The sequence below is a fragment of the Ranitomeya variabilis genome, chromosome 6 (assembly GCF_051348905.1).
Source record: "Ranitomeya variabilis isolate aRanVar5 chromosome 6, aRanVar5.hap1, whole genome shotgun sequence".
NCBI classification, from domain to species: domain Eukaryota; kingdom Metazoa; phylum Chordata; class Amphibia; order Anura; family Dendrobatidae; genus Ranitomeya; species Ranitomeya variabilis.
This window is the reverse complement of record NC_135237.1, coordinates 424046562-424070284: the sequence shown is the minus strand read 5'-3', so window position 1 is coordinate 424070284 and position 23723 is coordinate 424046562. Positions and strand designations below refer to the sequence as shown.

The 23723-nt window shown below is 40.3% G+C and overlaps 1 protein-coding gene across 4 annotated transcripts in view; it reads right to left on the bottom strand.

Annotated features, from left to right (window-relative positions):
- GREB1L (GREB1 like retinoic acid receptor coactivator) overlaps nucleotides 1-23723 on the bottom strand; it is a 221346-nt gene that overhangs the window by 21904 nt on the left and 175719 nt on the right. For all 4 annotated transcript variants that reach the window (XM_077270332.1, XM_077270331.1, XM_077270333.1 and 1 more), the window contains exons 4-18: nucleotides 22968-23174; nucleotides 21504-21680; nucleotides 20730-20906; nucleotides 19553-19663; nucleotides 19160-19291; nucleotides 18951-19079; nucleotides 18705-18821; nucleotides 18311-18433; nucleotides 17939-18124; nucleotides 17221-17547; nucleotides 8161-8289; nucleotides 6426-6560; nucleotides 5477-5674; nucleotides 4975-5155; nucleotides 2624-2816 (exon numbers count right to left, since the gene is read on the bottom strand). In XM_077270332.1, coding sequence (XP_077126447.1) covers nucleotides 2624-2816; nucleotides 4975-5155; nucleotides 5477-5674; nucleotides 6426-6560; nucleotides 8161-8289; nucleotides 17221-17547; nucleotides 17939-18124; nucleotides 18311-18433; nucleotides 18705-18821; nucleotides 18951-19079; nucleotides 19160-19291; nucleotides 19553-19663; nucleotides 20730-20906; nucleotides 21504-21680; nucleotides 22968-23174 — 2522 coding nt within the window. The remainder of the gene's footprint in view (nucleotides 1-2623; nucleotides 2817-4974; nucleotides 5156-5476; nucleotides 5675-6425; nucleotides 6561-8160; nucleotides 8290-17220; nucleotides 17548-17938; nucleotides 18125-18310; nucleotides 18434-18704; nucleotides 18822-18950; nucleotides 19080-19159; nucleotides 19292-19552; nucleotides 19664-20729; nucleotides 20907-21503; nucleotides 21681-22967; nucleotides 23175-23723) is intronic.

Here is a 23723-nt window from a genome sequence, read left to right as displayed (position 1 = left end):
CTGCTCCAGGTAAGATCATCATTAACTAGGATCCCCAAGTCCTTCTCCATGTAAGATTTACCCAGTGGTTTCCCATTCAGTGTGTAATGGTGATATTGATTCCTTCTTCCCATGTGTATAACCTTACATTTATCATTGTTAAACCGAATCTGCCACCTTTTGTCCCAAGTTTCCAACTTATCCAGATCCATCTGTAGCAGAATACTATCTTCTCTTGCATTGACTGCTTAACATAGTGTTGTATCATCTGCAAATATCGATATTTTACTGTGGAAACCTTATGCCAGATCTTTAATAAATATGCTGAAGAGAATAGGTCCCAACACCGAACCCTGCGTTACCCCACTGGTCACAGCGACCGAATGAGAGAATATACCATTTATAATCACCCTCAGCTTTCTATCACTATGCCAGTTGCTTAACCATTTACACACATTTTCCCCCAGACCCAGCATTCTCATACACTTTATGCAGTCAATAGCCTCTGTGTCTGTACTGCTACATACTTAGGCTGTTAACTGGTTCATGCAGCTTTACATGAACACCCGAGCCTTACACTATGGCTGGTCCAAATAACTAAAGCAATTGTTACCATCCACCTCTCGTGTCTCCCCTTTTCCTCATAGGTTGTAAGCTTGCGAGCAGGGCCCTCATTCCTACTGGTATCTGTTTTGAACTGTGATTTCTGTTATGCTGTAATGTCTATTTATTGTCTGTACAAGTCCCCTCTATAATTTGTAAAGCGCTGCGGAATATGTTGGCGCTATATAAATAAAAATTATTATTATTATTATTCTCATTTTGTGTACCAACCTCGTGTGGCACGATATCAAACGCTTTTGAAAAATCAAGATATACCACATCCAATGTCCAACACTGCCATCAACTCAAAACTGGCAGCAATTAATAAACCCTAGTCACACCCATCTACTATTCAGTGAAATCTAGCCAAAAGTAGTCATGGAAGAAAAAAAAAAAAAACATTTTCCACATGGAGACAAAGCCAAGTGACAACTATTCATAAAAATATAGCAACTATAGTGCAAAAAATTGCTCTGAACAAATGAGTCAAATTTTAAATATTTCGCTCCAACACAAGTAAATTTGATTATTGAAGGTCTGTGTAGCTAAAATAAGCGTCTGCAGGCAACAGTGCATTCTTACTTTACAGCATTTTTTCCCCACCCCTGCCTAAAACTTATGTACTGTACTGCAGGTCTGTTGGATAAGTTTCAGTATAACTTGCATTGATTGAAATCCCTGGTGTTTGCATGCGAGTCCAGTGGTCATTCCTATTCCTTGACTGACAGCCATCATTGAATGCTGTCTTACCGGGAACACTGTCCATCACTCAATAGGTCTGCCTTTTAGATTCATGCATACAAAAAAATACAGATTTCCATGAATACAAGTTTTACTCAAACTTTACCCACAATAATGTTTAAAATCAGTCTGATCAGCTCTTCCTGCATTGTAACATGCTACCTAAAGAACACACCATTGTCAAACAAATGTTTCTCTTCAACAGACTATTACAGAATGTGAATGGCAAAAAACTAAAGTCCCTATTCCCCTCCCTTTTGTGGGGGATTTTAAGTCACTTTATTTTTGTCTTGTGGCATTATCAAAACGGCAAACATGATTCATGAATTTGGCACAAACGTAAAGGTTTTTCCCTGTGTTGAACAGTATTTTTTGTGACTGCTGGCACCGTCAGTCACAATTTGTCATCAAAAAACTTGTAAAAATTGTCTAAAGTGCCCAAAAATTTGACGTATGCAAAAAAAAAACACCTCAAAACATACAGGGTGTGGGTTTGACTGAAGTGAAATTGAACCAAGTTATAGGACTTGAAACAGTGTGAATTGATGAATGAGGCAAAAAAATTGCTAGACTCTGCCCACAGAGCAAAAACCAAAAGAAACCAAACACCGATAAGTGCATATAAAATAAGCTTAAAAAAAAAAAATGATAATAGAATAAATTGGGTGCAGAAAATAAAATTACAGGCGCAGAGACAATAATGAATCGGGGGTCTTAATTTTTTCCTGATCTTTACAATGGATATAATGGTGAGACAACCATTTTAACAAGACTTTGCATTGTGTTACCGTTTTCTATATAGTTGTTTTCTTTTAGCTTCTTTTCCCTCTTAACAGCACAAAGCAGCATTTGTGAGGCATAAGATCATTTGCCTGGCATTTATATTTTGCAGAACATATTAAACTGTGTCTGGGGCGGTGTGCAAATTTGAATTACGGTAACCAATAATTTCAAAAGCTTTTAATTTTCACATATTCAGAACTTTTTAGGTTTCCTGTCTTATACTTACTGGTAGATGTGTATATTCCAAAACATTAGCTTAGCTAAAATATGCCATCATCTAATAGGATCATGATATTTCTAGGACTTTAGGGGCAAAGATTTGCTTAGTGACATTTTTGATACTAACCAAAATATTAAGCTCAAAGTTGAGAACAGGTTTTTATGGACTGCCTAAAGACAGGAAATTCCAGATTCCCTGGAACAAGCAATAGGCCGGCGTGAACTTTAGGATGGTGGCCAAATTAATCCCGAGTGACAAACATGTGAAAGCTATGAATAATTTGTAAAGTTTCCTTACCACCAATTCTGGCTGAATCCAGTGCACCTCATTGTTAGGGAGGATTTTAGACTGCTGTGTCTGCAAGGCGTAAGGGAAGGCACTAACTTGCAGCATGATGAGATTCAGCGCTTCCTGCACTTCACAACTATTAATAATCCGGTCACAAAGCCCCTGGCTGGGGTCTCCATGAGGCAATGCCCCCGACAACGCACTGAAGAGAAATACAGGTCAGAATAGGAGTCAAAATGATCACACATGTTATTAACAGCTGTGCCAGTACAGTGACGAGTCCATTGTAAAAAGTAGTATTAATATATCTTTATGACGAAAAATCTGCTTCTGGCTCAGACAGGATTGATTTCTAATTTTCAAAATTCTCATTTCCCAGGTAAAAATCAGTATTCAGTGAAGTCAAGAGATGGCCAGTTGCTACTGATGAGATTCCACGTAGAGGAAGAAAAGGAGGAGGGAGGAGCTAGAGGCACAGCTCCTCCTACCCCTTACCGCCAACATAGAATATTACCAGCACCAACTATCGTCTCTAATGTCTCTATTGTAATTAGCAGTCATCACGGTATACAAAATTGACCCAGAAATTGAGAATTTTGAAAATTATCGATTAGTCTAGCCCGACACAAACAGCAGATAAAGTACATTTAAAAAAGGTCTTATTTTTAAGCATACTACTGATTTCTGAAATAAAAATTTCAACAACCGTTACTCAAAAGATCCTGTGCTGTTGCTGCTGTTTGGACGGTGCAGGGATAAGAAAAGTCCTCAATCCATCGTCCCTTTAGCAGGGAGGTGGAGAGGAACCGTCCGCCTCCTTGTACCATCCGCTCTTAATAGTGGTGGTGCAGTGGGGGCTGCTCGGACGCCACGCTGGAAAGTGCCTCTGAACAGCTGAGGGTAAAACCTCTGAACAGCTGATGTCCGGCAATAGGCCTGGCTGCAGAAGAGGATACTGGACGTGACACTCCAGTGCTCATCTGATAAGGGAGGGGGGAGATCGGTGCCCTTGAAGGGGCCCGTTGCCCCTAGAATCAGCTCAGGCAGTGGCTTCCCACGTCGCAGGAGAGTATACGGAGAGGTGAAACTCCCGTGCTCGCCTGTTGGTTCGGGGGAGATCGGAACATGAAAGAATCCGTCGCCCCCTTCGTCCGTTGTAAAGGTAAAAAGGTAAAAGTAAAAAGAGTTCTTTGGGTCTGAATAGCAGACCAGTCCGTGTGCCTCCTACGGACACTAAGCAAGAAGTGGTTAGCTGAGAGCCAGCAGGAGGGTGTATACTGCAGGGGGGAGCTAACTTTCTTTGTAATACTTAGTGTCAGCCTCCTAGTGGCAGCAGCATACACCCACGGTCACCCACGGTCTGTGTCCCCCAATGAGGTGAAGGAGAAATCCAAATTGTTGTAAATGGAACAAACTTTTCAATGAATTGAAAGATAACAGAATGCATCCTTTACAAATATCTCCCAATCAGTAAGTGTGGACTAGATTCAATATAGTAATTCTTCCTAAATCAGGTAAGAACATTATACTGTATACTTGAGCAGTAGGATTTCTACAATAGTAAAGAGGCAACATCAACTGAAAATAACCCAAAGTTAAGGTTGATACAGCATAATTTTTTATGGTGGAAAGAAAAAGACTTCTCCAAACAAGACAAAGTGGATTTCCCATAAACAAAGTACAGTACATCTTCATCAATGGATCTTGGAATAATAACTTCCACAATTGGAAGAGTTTAAAAAGAAAAAATGTTCCTGTGCAGAGAAAATCTTATAAATGTGTCCCTGCTGTGTACAGTGTAGTGGCCGTGTCTGACCGTACAGTGACAGGGTCTGATCATAACACAGCTCCTCTGGGCAGGGGGTGCAAAAAAAAAAAAAAAAAAAAATGTATACAGACAGGACCGCACAGGATCACAGCGGATTCTTTCTTTGAGGTAAAATATTGCTTAAAACCAGGCAGTGAAATGTTTTACCTCAAAGAAAGAATCAGCTGTGATCCTGTGCGGTCCTGTCTGTATACTTTTTTAGCTTCCCCCCTGCCCAGGAGCTGTGGTATGATCAGACCATGTTCTTGTACGGTCAGACACGACCATTACACAGTACACAGCAGGGGCACAGTTATAAGATTATCTCAGCACAGGAAAATATTTTTAAAACATCCAACTGTGAAATTTCTTATTCCCTGGAGAACTATTGATTGAAATGTTGATTACTATTAAGTTTGTAGTGGGATAAATCCTTTAAGTCCACTGATCACTTGGCAACTCGTGTCTCAATTCAGTTGAATGATACAAGCACTACACCTACAAAGTACAAAATTGCAGTCGCCAGATTCTTTTTGTCTTTTAGAACCGTTACCTTGTTAGATCCACATGGCTATTGTCATGTATAAGAACAAACAGTGTGTAAGGATTTTGCTTCACTTTTTTCATAAAAGCATCAAATTTGGCCTGGACATCCCCTTCAAATCGCAACACATATTTGTCTGCTCGCTGATTTACACACGCAGACTCCTCTAGACCCAAATCTGTTAGCACGCCTGCCAAAATGAAAAAGAAAAAATAAAGATCAATATAGAAAGTATCAATATAGAAAGTATGTATCTATACCCATCTCTACACTAGCTTAAGGCAGGTACCGGTCAATAGAAAAAAAAAAGTTTTATATATAAACTACACGATATATACACACACATACATACATAGATAGAGATGCACACTACATTACGTGCATATATATTCACATTTCTTGAATAAAATAAAAAGTTAATGTGAATGCTTCTTTAATTAGGCTTTAGTCACAGTCCCTGTAACAAAATGTAATGGATGATATTTTATTTTCTGAAATATCCAAATCTTACCTGAAAGTCTTATATTGTGCAGGGTCTGCTGAACCAGAACTTCTGAGCGAGGAACAACGATTAGGAAGTCCACTTTGCTGAAGCGACCTAGATCAAGACACTGATTTCCACTATCCGCGATGACGCACACCTGGGACAGAAGCTTCCGAGCGACCATCAGCTGAGACTGGAAGATCTGGAAGCTTTCTGTACTGCAGCCTGTAACATAATAAATATATAGTCACATTTTTCTAAATACATTTTTTCAGCACTTACATTGTGCACTAAATGTTTGTTTTAGGTTTTATTTTCAACACTGGACCTCTACAGAGGAGAATTATATTTTATCTGTGAGTTTTCATACAGTAGGCATATTGCTTCAATGCATTAAGTATTGGTGCTTGGTCAACTCTAAAAGTCTTTGAGAGCCTCAAATTTCTATTACATACTTGTGGGGATAAAGTGATGGAACGGTTTCAAGTGCCAAATCTCATTTGCAGACCTCTAAAAGCTTATTTACACTTTTCAGAATCCTGCTATATGTCCAAACAGTTATTGGCCGAACTTTGGGTCGGGAGGGTGAAGAGTAAATTTGTGATAGCATTTTTTTTCTCCTATATTACTTATGAAAACACACACTTTAAATTTTAATTATTTGTTATCCGGGAGTCAAATTATTATATTACACAGTATTTTATTTATCATGACATTCTAAATATTACACAGTCACAGTATAAACGTAGGCGTACTATGAGAAAGCCTTTATGGCAAGAGAAGTGTGTGAGACATTGATCCCTCCCTCTGCTGCAGCTATTAAAAAGGGACATAACTAGGGATTCAATCATTCTGAATTAAAAAGTCATGACATACATTTTTTGAAAATAATATTTCATCTTGTTTAAAAAAAAAAAGTTTAATTAATAGAGAACTTGTGGGGAAAAAAAATAATTCTATAATAGGAGAATAGTACCTCTGCCCTGTGTAGGCATCATGCTGGCTGCCTCCAGGGATGAGACGCATTCTTTTACATCTCCATTAAACGGAATAACAAAATTATCACCTCTTTTCTTCTGAATCTTATCCAACAGCTTGTCCAAATCATCACCTAGTTATTAATAATAATAATAATAATAAAAAAAAAAAATCAATCATTAAAAAGATTACACAATGGCAATAGGTCCTGGCAACGAGAAACACCTTAACGTGGCTGCCAGGTACACATGAATTGGCCAATTTATGCGCTAAGCACTCAATTTTTCATATTTATAGTGCAGTAATGCAATTCAATTTTCATATTTTACGTTTGCATGCTATTGCACTACAGAGTGCTGCCTTATCTGTTTAATTTTGTTAAGTCTTGCAATCAGTTTGGTCAGACAAAGGTCCATTATTGATGACCGAAATTTCACGCATGTTCGGTTTGAGATTGCACAAGAAAAAATTATATAATCTACTTTTATTGGAGAGCAGAGTTATTCACTACTATGGAGTGGAACACTACTGGGGCACCCATAAACCAGAAGGGTCTAAACCGACAAACCTCTTTCTAGAGTCAGACATCATTTTTTTAAATGTTAAATCTGTATCAATAATTGAACATTTAGGGTATGTGCACACGTCCGGATTTCTTGCAGAAATTTCCTGAAGAAAACCGGAAATTTTCTGCAAGAAATCCGCATTTTTTTTTTTGCGTTTTTTTTAGCATTCTGCAAGCGTAATTAGCTTGCAGAATGCTAAAGTTTTCCAGCGATCTGTAGCATCGCTTGGAAAACTGACTGACAAGTTGGTCACACTTGTCAAACATACTGTTTGACAAGTGTGACCAACTTTTTACTATAGATGCTGCTTATGCAGCATCTATAGTAAAAGATAGAATGTTTAAAAATAATAAAAAAAATGGTTATACTCACCCTCTGCAGACAGCCAATCTCCTCAGCGGCGTCCGTTCCTATAGATGCCGATGTGGTTCAGGACCTTCGATGACGTCGCGGCTTGTGATTGGTCGCGTGAGTCACATGAGCGGTCACGCGACCAATCACAAGACCGCGACGTCATCACAGGTCCTGAACAACACCATCTATAGGAACGGAAGAGAGAGCATGCACCGGAGAGGCGGGAACACTTCGGGGGCCATCAGAGGGTGAGTAGATCACTATTTTTTATTTTAATTCTTTTTTTATTGACCAATTATATGGTGCCCAGTCCGTGGAGGAGAGTCTCCTCTCCTCCACCCTGGGTACCAACCGCACATAATCTGCTTACTTCCCACATGGTGGGCATAGCCCCGTGCGGGAAGTAAGCAGATCAATGCACTCCTAGGTGTGCGGAATCCCCGCAATTCCGCATTTTTAATGAACATGTTGCTTTCTTTCCGCGATGCGATTTTTTCGCGGAAAAAAATGCAACATTTGCACAAAAAATGCGGAATACCCTGTAAATTATAGGAGGCATATGTAAGCGTTTTTCGCACGTTTTTATTGCGAAAAAAACGCGAAAAATCCTGAACGTGTGCACATGGCCTTAGGCAATCCAAATACAAAGGGCTTTCTAATTTGTAGTCTTATCTGTGACCTTGTAAAAAAAAATAGGCATAGAAAGTACATGCTCCTTTACAGAAGGGTTCAATAATACACTCAACTGGGAACGTCACCGTGTGGGGATGGAACTGAACAGTCATTATTACTCAAGCCTAGAACACGACTTACCCATAGATGTGTTTTTAAAGTGTGAGGCCAAGAAGCTAACCTTCCCTGTGATTAGCTCATAGCTAATCTCCTTCAAGAATTCACTTGTCGTCAGCATACTCTCAGCAAGAACTCGAGACTGGTATTTTCCTGAAAATAAATTTTTTAATACTATAAATAAACAGTGAATAACCAGCGCCAGCATGAACAAACAAAAAGAACACTAAACCAGTACAATCCTTTCTATTAAAAGTCATGGTGCCATGACAAGTAAACACAAAAGCGAGGTCATGTACTGAACAAACCTCTGGTTGCAAAGATCTTCTGCCAACTTGTGGTCTCAACTAGTTGAACTCATCTGATGTCAACATTGCAACAGAAATTACTATTAACATTTCAAGCACTACCGACACCATGCTGTATACTGTATGTATACGATAATTAAATGACTACACATACGATATAACAACATTCACTAACCTAACCAAAGATTAAACAAATGTTGTGAGTTGAAGTAGCTAGCAATTTTATTTAACTAAAAAAACTTGGAAAGTTGTATTTATAGTTTTAAACAGAAATGATTGCCATTTCCACAGTGTTGGGAGTACAGAAGATTTAGGTTTCATCTTGGGATACACCAGGTAAATTTGGACCTTTAAATGTCCAAGCCGATATTGACCAGCGCCTCTACTGTGGGAAAACTCTGACGCTTACATCTACACCTTGCAAGTTATTGAAGGTTCCCTTGCACCCAAAATTATGGAACTTTTGCATAAATAAGGGATCAGCTGGGAGTAATGTTGTGTGGAATGCCATGAAGGCATATATACGAGACGTATGTATGAGAGAAATCAGTAAACCTCAAATCTGGCCATGTTCACACTTTGCGGGTGACCTCTGCGGGTTCTCCCGCAGCGGATTTGATAAATCTGCAGGGCAAAACCGCTGCGGTTATCCCTGCAGATTTATCGCAGTTTGTTCCACGGTTTCCGCCTATACTATTGATGCTGCATATGCAGCAATATGCAGCATCAATAGTAATGTTAAAATAAAAAAAAAAGTTTATATACTCACCCTCTGACGTCCCGATCTCCTCGGCGCTGCACCCGGCGCTCCGGTTCCAAAGATGATGTGCGAGAAGGACCCTTCGTGACGTCACGGTCTTATGACCGCGACGTCACCGCAGGTCCTGTTCGCACAGCAACTCTGACCGGCCGGCCGCGTGCAGCGCTGAGAGGTGAGTATAACATGATTTTTTATTTTAATTATTTTTTTTACCCCAAATATGGTTCCCAGGGCCTGGAGGAGAGACTCCTCTCCTCCACCCCGGGTACCACCCGCACATTATCCGCTTACTTCCCGCAACGTGGGCACAGCCCCATGCGGGAAGTAAGCGGTTCAATGCATTGCTATGTGTGCAGAATCGCAGCGATTCTGCACAAAGAAGTGACATGCTGCGGGTTGTAAATCGCTGCGTTTCTGCGCGGTTTTTCCCGCAGCATGTGCACTGCGGTTTCCATAGGGTTTACATGTTAATGTAAACGCAATGGAAACTGCTGCGGACCCGCAGCATCAAAATCGCCGCGGATCCGCGGTAAAAACCGCAAAGTGTGAACATGGCCTAAGACACAGGAACAATCCTTAGAGTTGCAACAAGAGGATAAATTAAGGGAAGCATCCTATGAACAGAGAGGACCCGTGGAAAATAGACAAAAATGGGAGTTGGCACACAAAGCCTTGGCGGATCATCTACAGTTCTCAGCACCTCAGAAATGTATGTTTAATTAACAAAAATATTTTATTGGAGGGAGAAAGTGCAGGGGCAACTACTGGCATCAATGGTCAAGGCTCAAGAAGGCACAACATTAAACTCGTTTTGCCAGAAGGAGAAAATTACGGATACCTCCGTTGTCTACGTTATGCTCCTACTTTAAGGATTTGTACACATAAATCCATGACGTAGGGGAACAAATATTGCAGTTTTTAGAGAAGCCTCTGACAGTGGAAGAGTTGGAGGAGCAACCTTCACAATGAAAAGGCACCAGGATCAGATGGCCTTCCTGAGGAATTTTATAAAGAAAACAAGAAGATTTTAATTGCCAAATTATTAACAATACTTGAGGAGGCTGAAGTAGTGGTGAATTTTCCCACCTCTGAATGAAGCAATCATAGTATAGCTGCTGAAAGCTGGGAATAATTCAGAACATATGGATTTATACCGACAAATATCCTCGCTCCCATTTGACGTCAAATTCTTTGTGAAGTATTGGCTAACAGATTGTAGCAATATGTTATATGTTCATGTGGCCTCTAGGGGTCTCACTACTTTTATGTGTGTTCTATATTCTTTGTTTGCAACTTGTTGGATGTTGTTGTTCACTGGATTCATGTAATGGAGGTTGAGGCATGATGTGAATAAAGAGCCTGGAGATACTCAAAGAGTGATACTCAAAGAGTGTGATTCATGACAGAATTCATCAAACAGAACACAGATTGAATAAAAAATTTTAACTGAAGTAGTCCACGAAGATCAGTCAGGGTTTATGCCTAATAAGTCTACAGTCAACAATTTAAAGGGAATCTATCAGCAGGATTTTGCCACCTCATCTGAGAGCAGCTTAATGTAGGTAAATAGAAGCTGAAGTCAACCATGTATCACTTAGATTACTGGGTGCAGTAGTTTTCACACAGAGGGTTTATATTTAGAAGAAGAGTTGAGAAAGCCAACGGCGCCCTCACCAGGTTCTCTGTATACAAAGTCCATAGACCGTGAGATGTTTATTTGGCAGACTAGTCCAGCAATGTTAATCTCTTCGTGATAAATCCTTCAGAGTTCGTAAATGGCACACTAACGTGATACATCCCAAATTCTGTGTTTCAACCTCTATCTCCTGCTGACTTCAGATTACATAGCAAACACCTGCTGACCAATTCCCTTTAAGGCATCTATACCTCAACTTACAATTATGTAGCTTAGATACAGGGCATAGAGTGATAATGTCTCTTGAAGCTGCAAAAGCAGCTGACCGCATCCAGTGGAACCATTTGTGGATGATAATAGATGAAATCTGTTTTGGCTTTAAATTTTTACACTGGGTTAAAATGCTTTATAGATCCCAGGCTGCTAGGTTGAGGGTGAATGGTCGGTTGTCATCTCCCTTTGCGTTGGGGAGGAGTACGTGACAGATTTGTCCACTGTCACCCCTCCTATTCGAAATCAAGATGGAAACCCTGGTGTAAACAGAATTTGTAGGCTTTAACTGCAACAATACTGAAAAGGCGAGTCTGTATGCAGACAATAGGTTTCTTTATGTAGGAGATGTAGAATCATCTTTTGGACCAATTATGACAGAGTGGGCAAAATTCAGTCAATGGTCAGGCCTCAAAATTAACTGGGAAAAATAATCATTATTGCCACTAGATCCTCTCCCCTCTCTGGAAATAATTAATCTATCCCGGATACAGTGGTGGATAAATTCCAATATCTCAGTGTAGTGGTCAATTTAAAACTAAGACTATATTACACTTAATGTAAAACCCATATTTAGAGAGATTTAGATCCAAAATAAATACATAGTGTAGATTGCCTCTGTGGGTAATAGGTAGTGAGAATATCATTTAAATGATTTTAAAGCCCCAATTGCTCTACCTGTTGCATAATTTGCCATGCTGGCTTCCGCCACCCATTTTTCACAAAATACAGACCATGTTCAGGGAACTAATATGGCGCAAGCATCAAACAAGAATCAACTTAACATTTCAGAGTCACAAATCAGAAGGGGGATTGGCAATAGAAGACCTGTGTATTTACAGGTCCTTCTCAAAAAATTAGCATATAGTGTTAAATTTCATTATTTACCATAATGTAATGATTACAATTAAACTTTCATATATTATAGATTCATTATCCACCAACTGAAATTTGTCAGGTCTTTTATTGTTTTAATACTGATGATTTTGGCCTACAACTCCTGATAACCCAAGAAACCTGTCTCAATAAATTAGCATATTTCAACCGTCCAATCAAATAAAAGTGTTTTTTAATAACAAACAAAAAAACCATCAAATAATAATGTTCAGTTATGCACTCAATACTTGGTCGGGAATCCTTTGGCAGAAATGACTGCTTCAATGCGGCGTGGCATGGAGGCAATCAGCCTGTGACACTGCTGAGATGTTATGGAGGCCCAGGATGCTTCAATAGCGGCCTTAAGCTCATCCAGAGTGTTGGGTCTTGCGTCTCTCAACTTTCTCTTCACAATATCCCACAGATTCTCTATGGGGTTCAGGTCAGGAGAGTTGGCAGGCCAATTGAGCACAGTAATACCATGGTCAGTAAACCATTTACCAGTGGTTTTGGCACTGTGAGCAGGTGCCAGGAAGCATGAAGTGCTCCAAAATCTCCTGATAGCTAGCTGCATTGACCCTGCCCTTGATGAAACACAGTGGACCAACACCAGCAGCTGACATGGCACCCCACACCATCACTGACTGGGTACTTGACACTGGACTTCAGGCATTTTGGCATTTCCTTCTCCCCAGTCTTCCTCCAGACTCTGGCACCTTGATTTCCGAATGACATGCAAAATTTGCTTTTATCAGAAAAAAGTACTTGGGACCACTTAGCAACAGTCCAGTGCTGCTTCTCTGTAGCCCAGGTCAGGCGCTTCTGCCGCTGTTTATGGTTCAAAAGTGGCTTTACCTGGGGAATGCGGCACCTGTAGCCCATTTCCTGCACACGCCTGTGCACGGTGGCTCTGGGTGTTTCCACACCAGACTCAGTCCACTGCTTCCTCAGGTTCCCCAAGGTCTGGAATCGGTCCTTCTCCACAATCTTCCTCAGGGTCCGGTCACCTCTTCTCGTTGTACAGCGTTTTCTGCCACATTGTTTCCTTCCAACAGACTTACCATTGAGGTGCCTTGATACAGCACTCTGGGAACAGCCTATTTGTTGAGAAATTTCTTTCTGGGTCTTACCCTCTTGCTTGAGGGTGTCAATGGTGGCCTTCTTGACATCTGTCAGGTCGCTAGTCTTACCCATGATGGGGGTTTTGAGTAATGAACCAGGCAGGGAGTTTTTAAAAGCCTCAGGTATATTTTGCATGTGTTTAGAGTTAATTAGTTGATTCAGAAGATTAGGGTAATAGGTCGTTTAGAGAACCTTTTCTTGATATGCTAATTTATTGAGACAGGTTTTTTGGGTTATCAGGAGTTGTAGGCCAAAATCATCAGTATTAAAACAATAAAAGACCTGACAAATTTCAGTTGGTGGATAATGAATCTATAATATATGAAAGTTTAATTGTAATCATTACATTATGGTAAATAATGAAATTTAACACTATATGCTAATTTTTTGAGAAGGACCTGTATATCATAGCATCTCAGATACAACAGTTTCATGGTTGGGAAAGGAGAGAGCATGGGCAAAACAGGGCGCCTTGTTTAACAAGACAAAATGGACCTCACCCTTTTATGCACTGGAAGAGAACACTGGGTATGCAGGTAAACCGGATAAGCCAACCTTAGCAGTGATATACAAGATCTGGGCAGGGGGGAAACAATTACTGGAAATTACGGATTATTCCATATTCACCCCGATATGTCAGAATCCTCAACTGGCAAAATTTGTTAAATTGTCTGGCTTGGGAGGTTCAGAAAACAGAGGAGTACAAACACACCATTTGTCGGACAACTGAATGTTCATAAATTTTGACAAATTTCAACAGGAATTTAATTTACCACAATCTCCTTTTCCAATATCTACAATTAAGGCATGTGTTTCAAGGTTAATTCACTGTACCCATTCCAGTTATACAAAAGGACTACATCGTAGATTTAATCACTTTAGCTAAAACTACGAGGGGTTTAATTTCCAAAGTTTATCAACAGCTTTTACATTCTTGCATAAAAGAAGACCCTCTATTAGTTAAATCTAAAAGGTAAAGATATGTGGGTCTGATCTCTGAAACGCAATGGGAAGACTTGCCAGAACTGATTCCCAGGTTATCCCCATGTGAATCACAGAGGCCATCATAAATTTACTGTATTCATAGGGTATACAGAACACAGTTTCCTGTGCAAAACAGGGGTTCGCTGAAATATAGATTGCATTAGGTGTGAGACAATGGCTGCACATCTAATGCATGTGTTAGGGGAGTGTATTCAGCTGGCCCATATTGGAATGATATTTTACCATTGATTGAAAGGATGTTCGGTGTGTGAATCCAAGCAACTCCTAAAACCTGAGTATTGGTGTATTTGGGAGGGTTGGCGGATTCTGAATCACCGGATATTGACAAATCACGGGTTATATTACAAGTGAGCAAACTCATCGCATTACACCGGTTGGACGCACAGGACAGTCACTAGGGAAATTATGAAATTAGCTGAATAGCATTATCTGGCTAAAAAAATGGCGTATACAGAAAGAGTAAAGGCAACAAAGAAATTCAAAAACATCTGGGGACCCTGGCTAGATGTCCCAGGTTTGCCATCTGACATTTTATTGAGAGACAGGATGCCCCAATGATTATTGCCAGGAATGAGGGTCTGAGCGCTATACCTAGTCCAATAAATGGGGGATCTATCCTGTCCGAAGAGTAGTTAGCACTGTCTCCATGAACCTGCTAGGGAAGGAATTATGATAGATATAGGTTTCTCTGGTATGTTCATGAGAGGGAGGGTGCCCGTTTTTATATGTTCTAATAAAACAAAACAAAATGTGAATCGGTAATTATATGACATGATTCATGAGATGATTGATGCTGCAATGCAGAACTGATATTTGTACAACTATTATCGGTTTCAAGACTTTTGTTATAAAAAATGGGCTGATTAAAAAAAGTGTTTTTGAGGCTTGAGAACAAAGTCTGCAGTATCCTACAGTTACAACAGACTGGTATTGCTTGTGCGAGCAGTCACATGACCACACAAGAGATTTGCACACATATATTTGCCGTAAAGTCTCCTCCAGCTTTTTTCAATTAAAGTGAATTGAGAGAAACCAAACTAGTCTAGTCTAGTCGGCCTGTGACTGCAAGTATGCAAATCTCATGTGGTCATGTGACTGCTAGATCGCACCAGTAATACAGAGGAATCGTGATCGTGTGCGCGCCACAAGCTTGGCGCTTCCCCACCGACCTAGGTGTTGCCTAATATGCATAACTTTTCACTTTAGTATGCTGATATATACAGGTCAGACTGTTTTCTTATAGATACTCTATATAATGGACTTTTTTTGTGGCATTATTATGTGCTTTTCCTATACTTTTATCTAGTTCATTGGGACCCATTATATGTTCTCTAGTGCTACTCAGCACATTGGATCATTGAGTTAGTGTTAGGGTGCGTGTCCACAGTCCGTATTGTCGGCGCTTTGGACGAAGCGGGAAAACCCGCTCCGCCTCAAAGCGCCGCCCCCTTCCGTTCGCACGGTGATTCCAGATGTGTTTATTGCACACATCCGGAATCGAAGCACTTTACACATAGGACCGTGTTATTTAACTTGCAGCGACGGAGTGTCGCTGCAAGGTATATAGACATGCTGCGTTCTAAAAAGACGCGCCGCATATCCGTAAACGCAGGGCTGCTGGATGCGTGTTCGCACGCATAGTGGAGACGAGATTTCATAAAATCCCCTCCACTATGCTGCAACATCTGGACGCTGCAGGTTGGACGCTGCGGTTGTACGCAGCGTTCAATCGCAGCTAATCCGGATGTAATCCGGCCCGTGGACACATACCCTTATATTGAGCTAGTACAGACAGACAGTCTTCTTTGGCACCATATATTTTCACCATTTCAGCTACAGTATTTAGTGTTGAGAGTTTCCGAATGTGAATTTGATCTATACAACATATTGTTGTTTCTCAGTATGTGATCGACATCTCACATTTATTGGTACATCGTACATACTATTTTAATAATACATTATTGGAGACTATAGAGTCACCACATTTTCCCACTGCATTCATATAGTTTTTTTGTTGCCTTTTTTTATTTATTTTTTTACAGGCTCATGCATTTGTGGGAATATTTTGATGTTTAATTGTTTTGTCTGGTGTACTTTTGTACTTAAGATTACATGTTTGCATTATGCAGGTGTGCTAGTTTTTAGGTAATCCCCTTTCTTTTCTATTACTTGCAACCCTTGGGACTAACATATTATTCGAGCATGCCAAAGTTACTCGGTTAGCACTAGAGCATGCTCGAACAACTCCTTATGCGAGCACGTTCGCTTATCACTATTTATTTTATTAATGTAATGTTACATTTTTACTTTAAACTAATAATGTAATAGCATACACCTGTATGCTAAACATTATTCTGACACCAAGACGCAGGCTGCAACACTTAAAGAGGAATCTGTCACCTAATTTGGGGCCTATAAACTGCGGCCACCGCCATCAGGGGCTTATCTACAGCATTCCACCTAACAGTTGCCTTGTCTATTCCATACTTAAGTCATTTTGTCAATAGAAAGTGGTCCTGCAGTCGGATCATCTGGAAATCATAGACCTAACAGAAGGGGGAAGTCCTCTAACCATCGTTCGGTTAAGGATCATGCCAATCAAAGGATAAATACTGGGATCCAAGGCTTCTCTTATTCTGGCTATAAGGCGACTCTAAGAACCAAAGCTGTTTGGAAAAGCTTAGAACAGGGAACACCAACCCCCAATCACTATAAGTGGGCAGTCAGAGGGCCGTATTACACACTTAAGGATTGCATTGCAATTGTCAGACTGGATGATGGCTCTCCTGACCCGAGATGCAATGGTCTGGGCAGCATAAATCACAGGCAGGTTTTTGTTTTTTTTAGGTTTGGATGGAAATGCTCTGACGTGCAAGAAGAAATTCTGACAAACAGGTTTTCCTTTGAACCTCCCCCAATAACGATTCTAACTAACATCAGAGTAGTACAGGACGTGGCATAGGTAGACGAGTTCAAAATCAATTTGACAGTGATGTCGATGAGTAAGAAAAAATTACATTATTTGTGTTATTTGAAAAGTTTAATATAACTTTGCTATGATGGTACACAGGTGGTCCAAGAGAACTGAAGATGTGGCAACTACTTACCAAGAGCAATCACACAAAATTCATTTCCTCGCAGCTTTGAGCAACAGATTGATACTACATAGTCCGGAAGCTTCTGCTGACGTTTCACATCACTCAGGGATCGAAGGGTATCCAAAATGCCCTCTGCCAGCGAGTGCTGTGTTACAAGTACATGAACCAAGTCTTGAGAAACGCTAGCTGACAAGCGGGCCAGCCATGGAAGCTGAGCTTGGGACACAGACATTCCAGGAGAGTTCATCTGTGTGGAGCGATCTTTATAGGTAAATTCCTGCAATGCTTTCAGTACAATCTGTTCAAAAACTTCACGAATTGGTATCTGATCGGGACCTAAGAGACCAGAATGTAAACAATGCAGGTAAAAGACATATGTACAAAGCTAAAAGAAAGTCAACACTCAAATCAGCTTGCTAGAAGACGACAAACAGCACAAGAGTGTTCAGATGTGGGACGTCACAATAAAATTCTCTGATCTTCAAGGTTCCAAAACAATGAAGACCTTGTCCTCAGAGAAAAATGTGTTTTCAAAAAGGCATTGTCATTTTCTTTTCTTACTTTTATTGCTGATAAGGAGTAACCCATTATACAATTATATTCTGGGCGCTATTGGGACATTCTGATTTTACCTTTACAGGGTAAACTAATGAAAGTGGAAATATTATACAGCCCTTAACAAATCATTCTTGCATTACAAAAGGCAAGCAGAGAGACTAAATCTCACCAAGTCGCACAAGGTACTGGATAGTGAGAAGAATTAGATTTTCCACACTGAGAAATTGACTGCTGGACATTCCTCTCTGCTCCAGCTCCTTTTTCTCCAACTCCTGTAACTTGTAGCAATTCACCAACAGTGGACTTATTACTATATCGTTAACATTTCCATAGAAATACGGCAATTTGCCATAACCTGTAATGTGTGTAATAAAGACAATGCAAATTAGGATTATACATGTATACTAATAAATAGTATTACTAAAACAAAATTATTATTGGCATTTATAATGGTATTAGTAAGTATAGTAATATTAATTTTACATTTATACAATTCCCCGAAACCCTTCACTGGCTCAAATGTTTTTCTTGGGAGACTCACCTATCAATATCACAGGCCGCACACCTGAGATATTCAGCAGATTTTCAGGCACAATTACAGTTTCTTCAGCTGAAATTGGTTGTGGTTGGAAAACGCCAACTAAATTTGGTTGTGGCACAGCGGCTAGGGAGTGGGAAAAAAAAAAGAAGAGGTCTCAGTACATTCATTTGCAGGTCTATTGTTACCACCATTTATCTGTGCACCACAACTTGACAATAAAGGTCTCATTTTAGTGGCGTATAGGGGTTTTAAGTTGTTGGTCTTCCATCCACACTTTCCGGTTGATACTTAATGTGTCAGAATATAATAAGAATATGATCCCCAAAGAAAAACAGGAATTTTTTTTTTCCATAAGCTTCCCTTTTACTAATGTAAAAAAGTTCTATCATCTGACCTGGTCTTGTAATGGGACGAACAGGAGGTGGAGGAAAAGGCAATACTGGTGCTTGACCGAGGGAGCTAGATGGCCATCCTCTGTGTCTCTTCTTTGGTGGTCCAGTAAAAGTCATCACTGTTGGTGAAGATGAACATTCTTAACTTGATATTAATGTACACACATCAATAAATACACCGATATTTTATTCAGAGAGGCCAGTGCAAAGGATTGATGTAAAAAAAAAATATATATATATATCCATACCGCCATCACCAGCAATGCATCCAGTACTTGGAGAAATGAAGTGAGAGAGTGGCGGAGGTGGTGCCGGATTTATTATGGACACTCTTGCTCCATTCATGGCACAATTAGTGAGATCTGGTGCTTGGATTGCTGGCAGGAATAAATTAACAGCCAGTGAACATAAAACAACAATTTCAGGAATGGCAGCTTCTAAATCAATGATAACTCACCTGCAGTAAAGACCTTTCCTACTGCGTGGACAGGTAGTGGTAATGGCTTCACAATACCCTTATTTCTGGACAGATCCTGAGGAGTACTTGAATTAACAGTAGGTGCTTTGACTGAGGCATAAGATTGTATTTCTGAAAGGGAAAAACAACAAAAACATGAAGGAATGAGTGTGTGTTGCAGGCGTCAGGTTGGAGCCTTAGCTATTCTTTACATTACTTTAGCATATGTAACAAAAAAAAAAAAAAAGTAAATGCGAATATTAACTTAAGACAATCCCCAAAAAAAATCATTTTAATAAAAAAAAAAAAATCCAGATATTTGTTTTTTCATAGACTTGATTATTGTAGATGTAATAGCATAAGGGAAGGAAATGAGTAAGGATGGAGGATTACCTGTATGCAAGAATCCAGGCTTGTACCCATTGATGCCTCCATTCTCAGAAGTCAGGGGGAGAGAAGTGACCGGCTTTGAAGTTGGACTTGTGAAGGGTCGATTACGAGGCTCTTAAAAAAAAAAAAAAAAAAAAAAAAATCAAACATACACCACATGTTGGCATATGAATCATAAGTACGAAAATAGCATCAGGTTTACGTCATATGCTAGTGATAAAGCCAAGATCCCAACTACGACTGATAATTTTTATTTTTATACAGCGCTAACATATTCTGCAGCGCTTAACAGTTTGCACACATTATCACTGTCCCTTATGGGGCTCACAATCTAGAATCCCTATCAGTATGTCTTTGGAATGTGGGAGGAAACCGGAGAACCCGGAGGAAACCCATGCAAACACAGAGAGAACATACAAACTCCTTGTGAGACTGATTGTTATAACCAAAAGTGGCAACTTGCATGTATGGCACAAAGAACTAAACAATGCACTACACAACTAATGTGGACCCAGGTTAAACAAATGTTGCTGCAATTTTTTTTTTTTAATGAATCTTAGATAACTACTCACTACAAAATTGGCATTTCAGCAGTGATGGCATGGCCATGATTTTTCGTGTTGCAGCACACGTGCTTGCTTGTTTGACAGATTACAATAGTAGTGTGCCAGAAACAGTGAAAATGTTCCATATTTTCTTAAAATTATATAGCAAAATTGGTTGGAGCAAACAGAATAGCGCTTCCGACAAATTGCTTGTTATTCACAGATTGTACTGAATTTCAATGCAGGGGTTGACTCTGTATATACGAGACCCATGGAGGCCTCATCCAGCCACTCATTCACCCTGCAGGGGCAGAGAGAATTTAGCATTGCTTTGCAGCCACTGACATGAATGACCATCTACATAATACTCTGTTGATCGGAGTCTGCCAGAATAGAAGCCACTGTTATTGAGAAACTCAGCCCTTCAGTTGTATGAGGGAAGCCCAAGCGGGGAGCCCATCTACGAGGTCTACAGACCCCAATAGGGAATAAGGGCAAGGGTAGTCTTTAAATCCATTCATCCATGCTCTCCATAACCACAGATTATTTGTAGGAGCTAAGAACAAAAATCAGCAGGCACTGAAAAAGAATCAATGAAATCATGCCAATAATAATGTTCATGTAAAGTGGCTCACCTTTCCAGCAGATAAGTGGTCCTCTGCAGAGTGCTCCTTGGGAGTTCTTCACAATGTAATACCTTAAGTGCTTTTGCTTCTTTGGCTGAGTTGTAAGTTTAAGGTTAATATGATTGGAAAACTCTGTGAAATACCTAAAACCACGCTCTCCGCAGCCAATGCAATTTCCAGAGAAACCTTAAAAAAACAAAGAAAAAAAAAGATTTGAACAGAGGATTTTCCTTAGTACAGATAAAGCTACAATGCATTAGGGTGCTTTCAAATTGTGTTTAGTTACAAATGTGTGGGTCCTGACAGACTGCGTCATAACCCCGGCAAAAAGGAATTCGGACATATGCGCCGACTGGGACATAGAATATAGTGGTGAGGGTAGAGCGAACGTGAGCGCTGTCATGCATCACTTTCGGCCATATACGCCTACTGGAGGCAGATACCCAGAAGCACTCTAGTACGTCCGGATGTCCGCCTCCAGCAAGCGTATACGCTTGAAAATGATGCACGACAGCACACGTTCACTCGGCACCATTATAGACTATGGCCCCATTGCATACGTCCGAATCCAGATGTGCTGAGAGGGGTGGGGGTCGGACAAGCCCCGACTGGACCCTCGAAGTTTAACTAAAAAAGCAATGTGAAAACACCCTTAGCTACGGAACTATATCGATAAGCAGGAATAAGTATTTTAGGCAGTTTTTAAAATGACTTTTTTCACAGCAGCATTTCGTGTGAAAAAGAAGCGGTAGTGCAGCAGTAAAGTTTCCAAAAGTCACTTACCTAAAAGTGCATTTTTCCCATCATCATCAGGAAGAAACCTTTTATCAACTGCACAGACAAGAATATGTTCAGGAGAGCTCTGAGTCTTTACTCCAACCAAAAGAAAGCCAGGAGGAACCTCAATTTGCTCTTTACTCAGTGACACCAACCGTATATCCTTCCCTGCTTGGCAGAATCCTGCAGTAGATAACGTAACATTACATTAATCCCACTACTGGAACATACCTACTGCGCACTCCCGGCCAGGGTCTGGGGAGGCAACTAACGGACCTCCAATGAAACCAGCTGTACACTAGGTAGGATAAAAGCCCTCACTGCAGGAGAATCACAGTTTTAAAAAGCAAGTAAACTGCAAACTTACTGCTTTTTCGAGCTGTCTATAGTAATTTAAGAACTTGAGAATAACCCATTTACACGAACCGACCAATCAGTTACTTGTTTGCAAATTGGTGATCATTTAATAGCCAGTTCACAAATAGAAGAATATTGAGATGTGCTAATAACTATCTGTAATATTTTAAGTGTTCATAGGCTGGCAATGTTCTCGGCAGAACAGTCCCGGTAACACAGGACAAAGATGCCAAGAACCATGATTGTTGGAGTTTCAAACTTCATTTTCACCAGCAAACGTTTTGCTTGAATGCTTGTTCTCGAAAATCTTGCAGTGTAAATGGACCTTTAGATGGGTGAGGGTTAGACTTTTATCACCCCCTCTGAACAGTTGTCTTCAGCTCTCCTGCTTACATGACTCTACACCTTACACCACCATAATTTTAGTAGCGGCTGTGCATGGCATTGCAGCTATATTCTATGCTCAACAAAAATGCAATACCCAGAACATCCGCTACTAAAGTACAGTAAGGCATTGTGCAGTATGGAGCAATATAAAGAGCAAAGACCCTACAAACAACTGTTCAGGGGAGTGCCAGGAGTCCGCTCTGTGTACACTGTGCATAGTAGAAAGCTACAAATCAGTGAGGGCAGGGTTATACAGAGCTCATAAATATAGAGGCCTACATCTCATCAGGTTTTTAGTTCTCTAGTGAGTATTTTGAGAAAACAGTAATTATATCCAAACTACAGCAAGAAGCACAGTAACTGATGCAAAAACTTTAAGAGATTGACTATTAGTATACTTCTAAGTAGGTAATGTACATACCGCAGCTAATAGTTTAAATATAAGCAGAAAAGCAAAAAAAACACTTTTTTTACAACAGCATAATGAGAAAAAATGTTAATTGTATTATATATGACTGAATATACAGGGTTTTCTGATGCGGAGCTCATTCACCACACTAAAGAACCACATCCTTCGGTAGCATTGACGGCATACAGAATGCAGGGATCTCTTCCTTGTGGTGGCCGTCCAAAGCAGGAGCTTTGGCGCTTTGTATCAGATAACAAAACAGAATTGCTGGATTTTCAGAACTTGAGATAAAACTTTGCGAAACATTTCTTGCTTACCATCCAAAGTACAAGAACCTTCTGGGGCTGGCTTCTGTGCATATGGCAAAGATGGACTACTTGAATCAGACAATTCATCTTCCTCATCATCATCATCCTCCATTTCACATATGGACTGACTGTTTGAGAAGTCCACGCTGCCATTCTGGGTGTACCTCTGAGTAAAATCCTTCTCAAGTTCTTCAACTTTTGGCTTCACATCAACACCTTATCAAAGACATTGGTTTTAAGACAACTAGAAGCAGGTGGCAAAAATATTACTTAAAAGATCACTTTCAGGAAGTCAACACAAACGGGTGGTCCAGTTATACAAAACTGCTGACCCACTTACTAAAGCCAATGTTCCCAACGCTGTTAACCTGCAGGTTAATAAAGCTGTGTGGCTGCCGTACTGAAAGCCCAGCTACAGGAGGAAATTCACTGTATTCCTCCAGGCAGCCTCCGGCTTTCAACCATAAAGGTGCAGCTTCAGTCACCAATCCATATAAAATGAGCGGCGCTTACAAGCATGCAGTGGCACTGATCATCTCTTCACTATGTGCCAGGGTGTGCCAGTATACTCTGTATGACAGGAATAAAGTGAATTTCCTCCCAGAAGCCAGGCTTTCAGTATGGCGGGCGCTCAGCTTTAGATCGCCATTAACCTACAGATTAACCCCAGATCTGCAGCTTAATAGCATTTGGGGACATGACATGTGCAACTCCAACTTCATTTTTTACATTGCTCAGGTCCTAATAAGAATTTGACTCATTCAC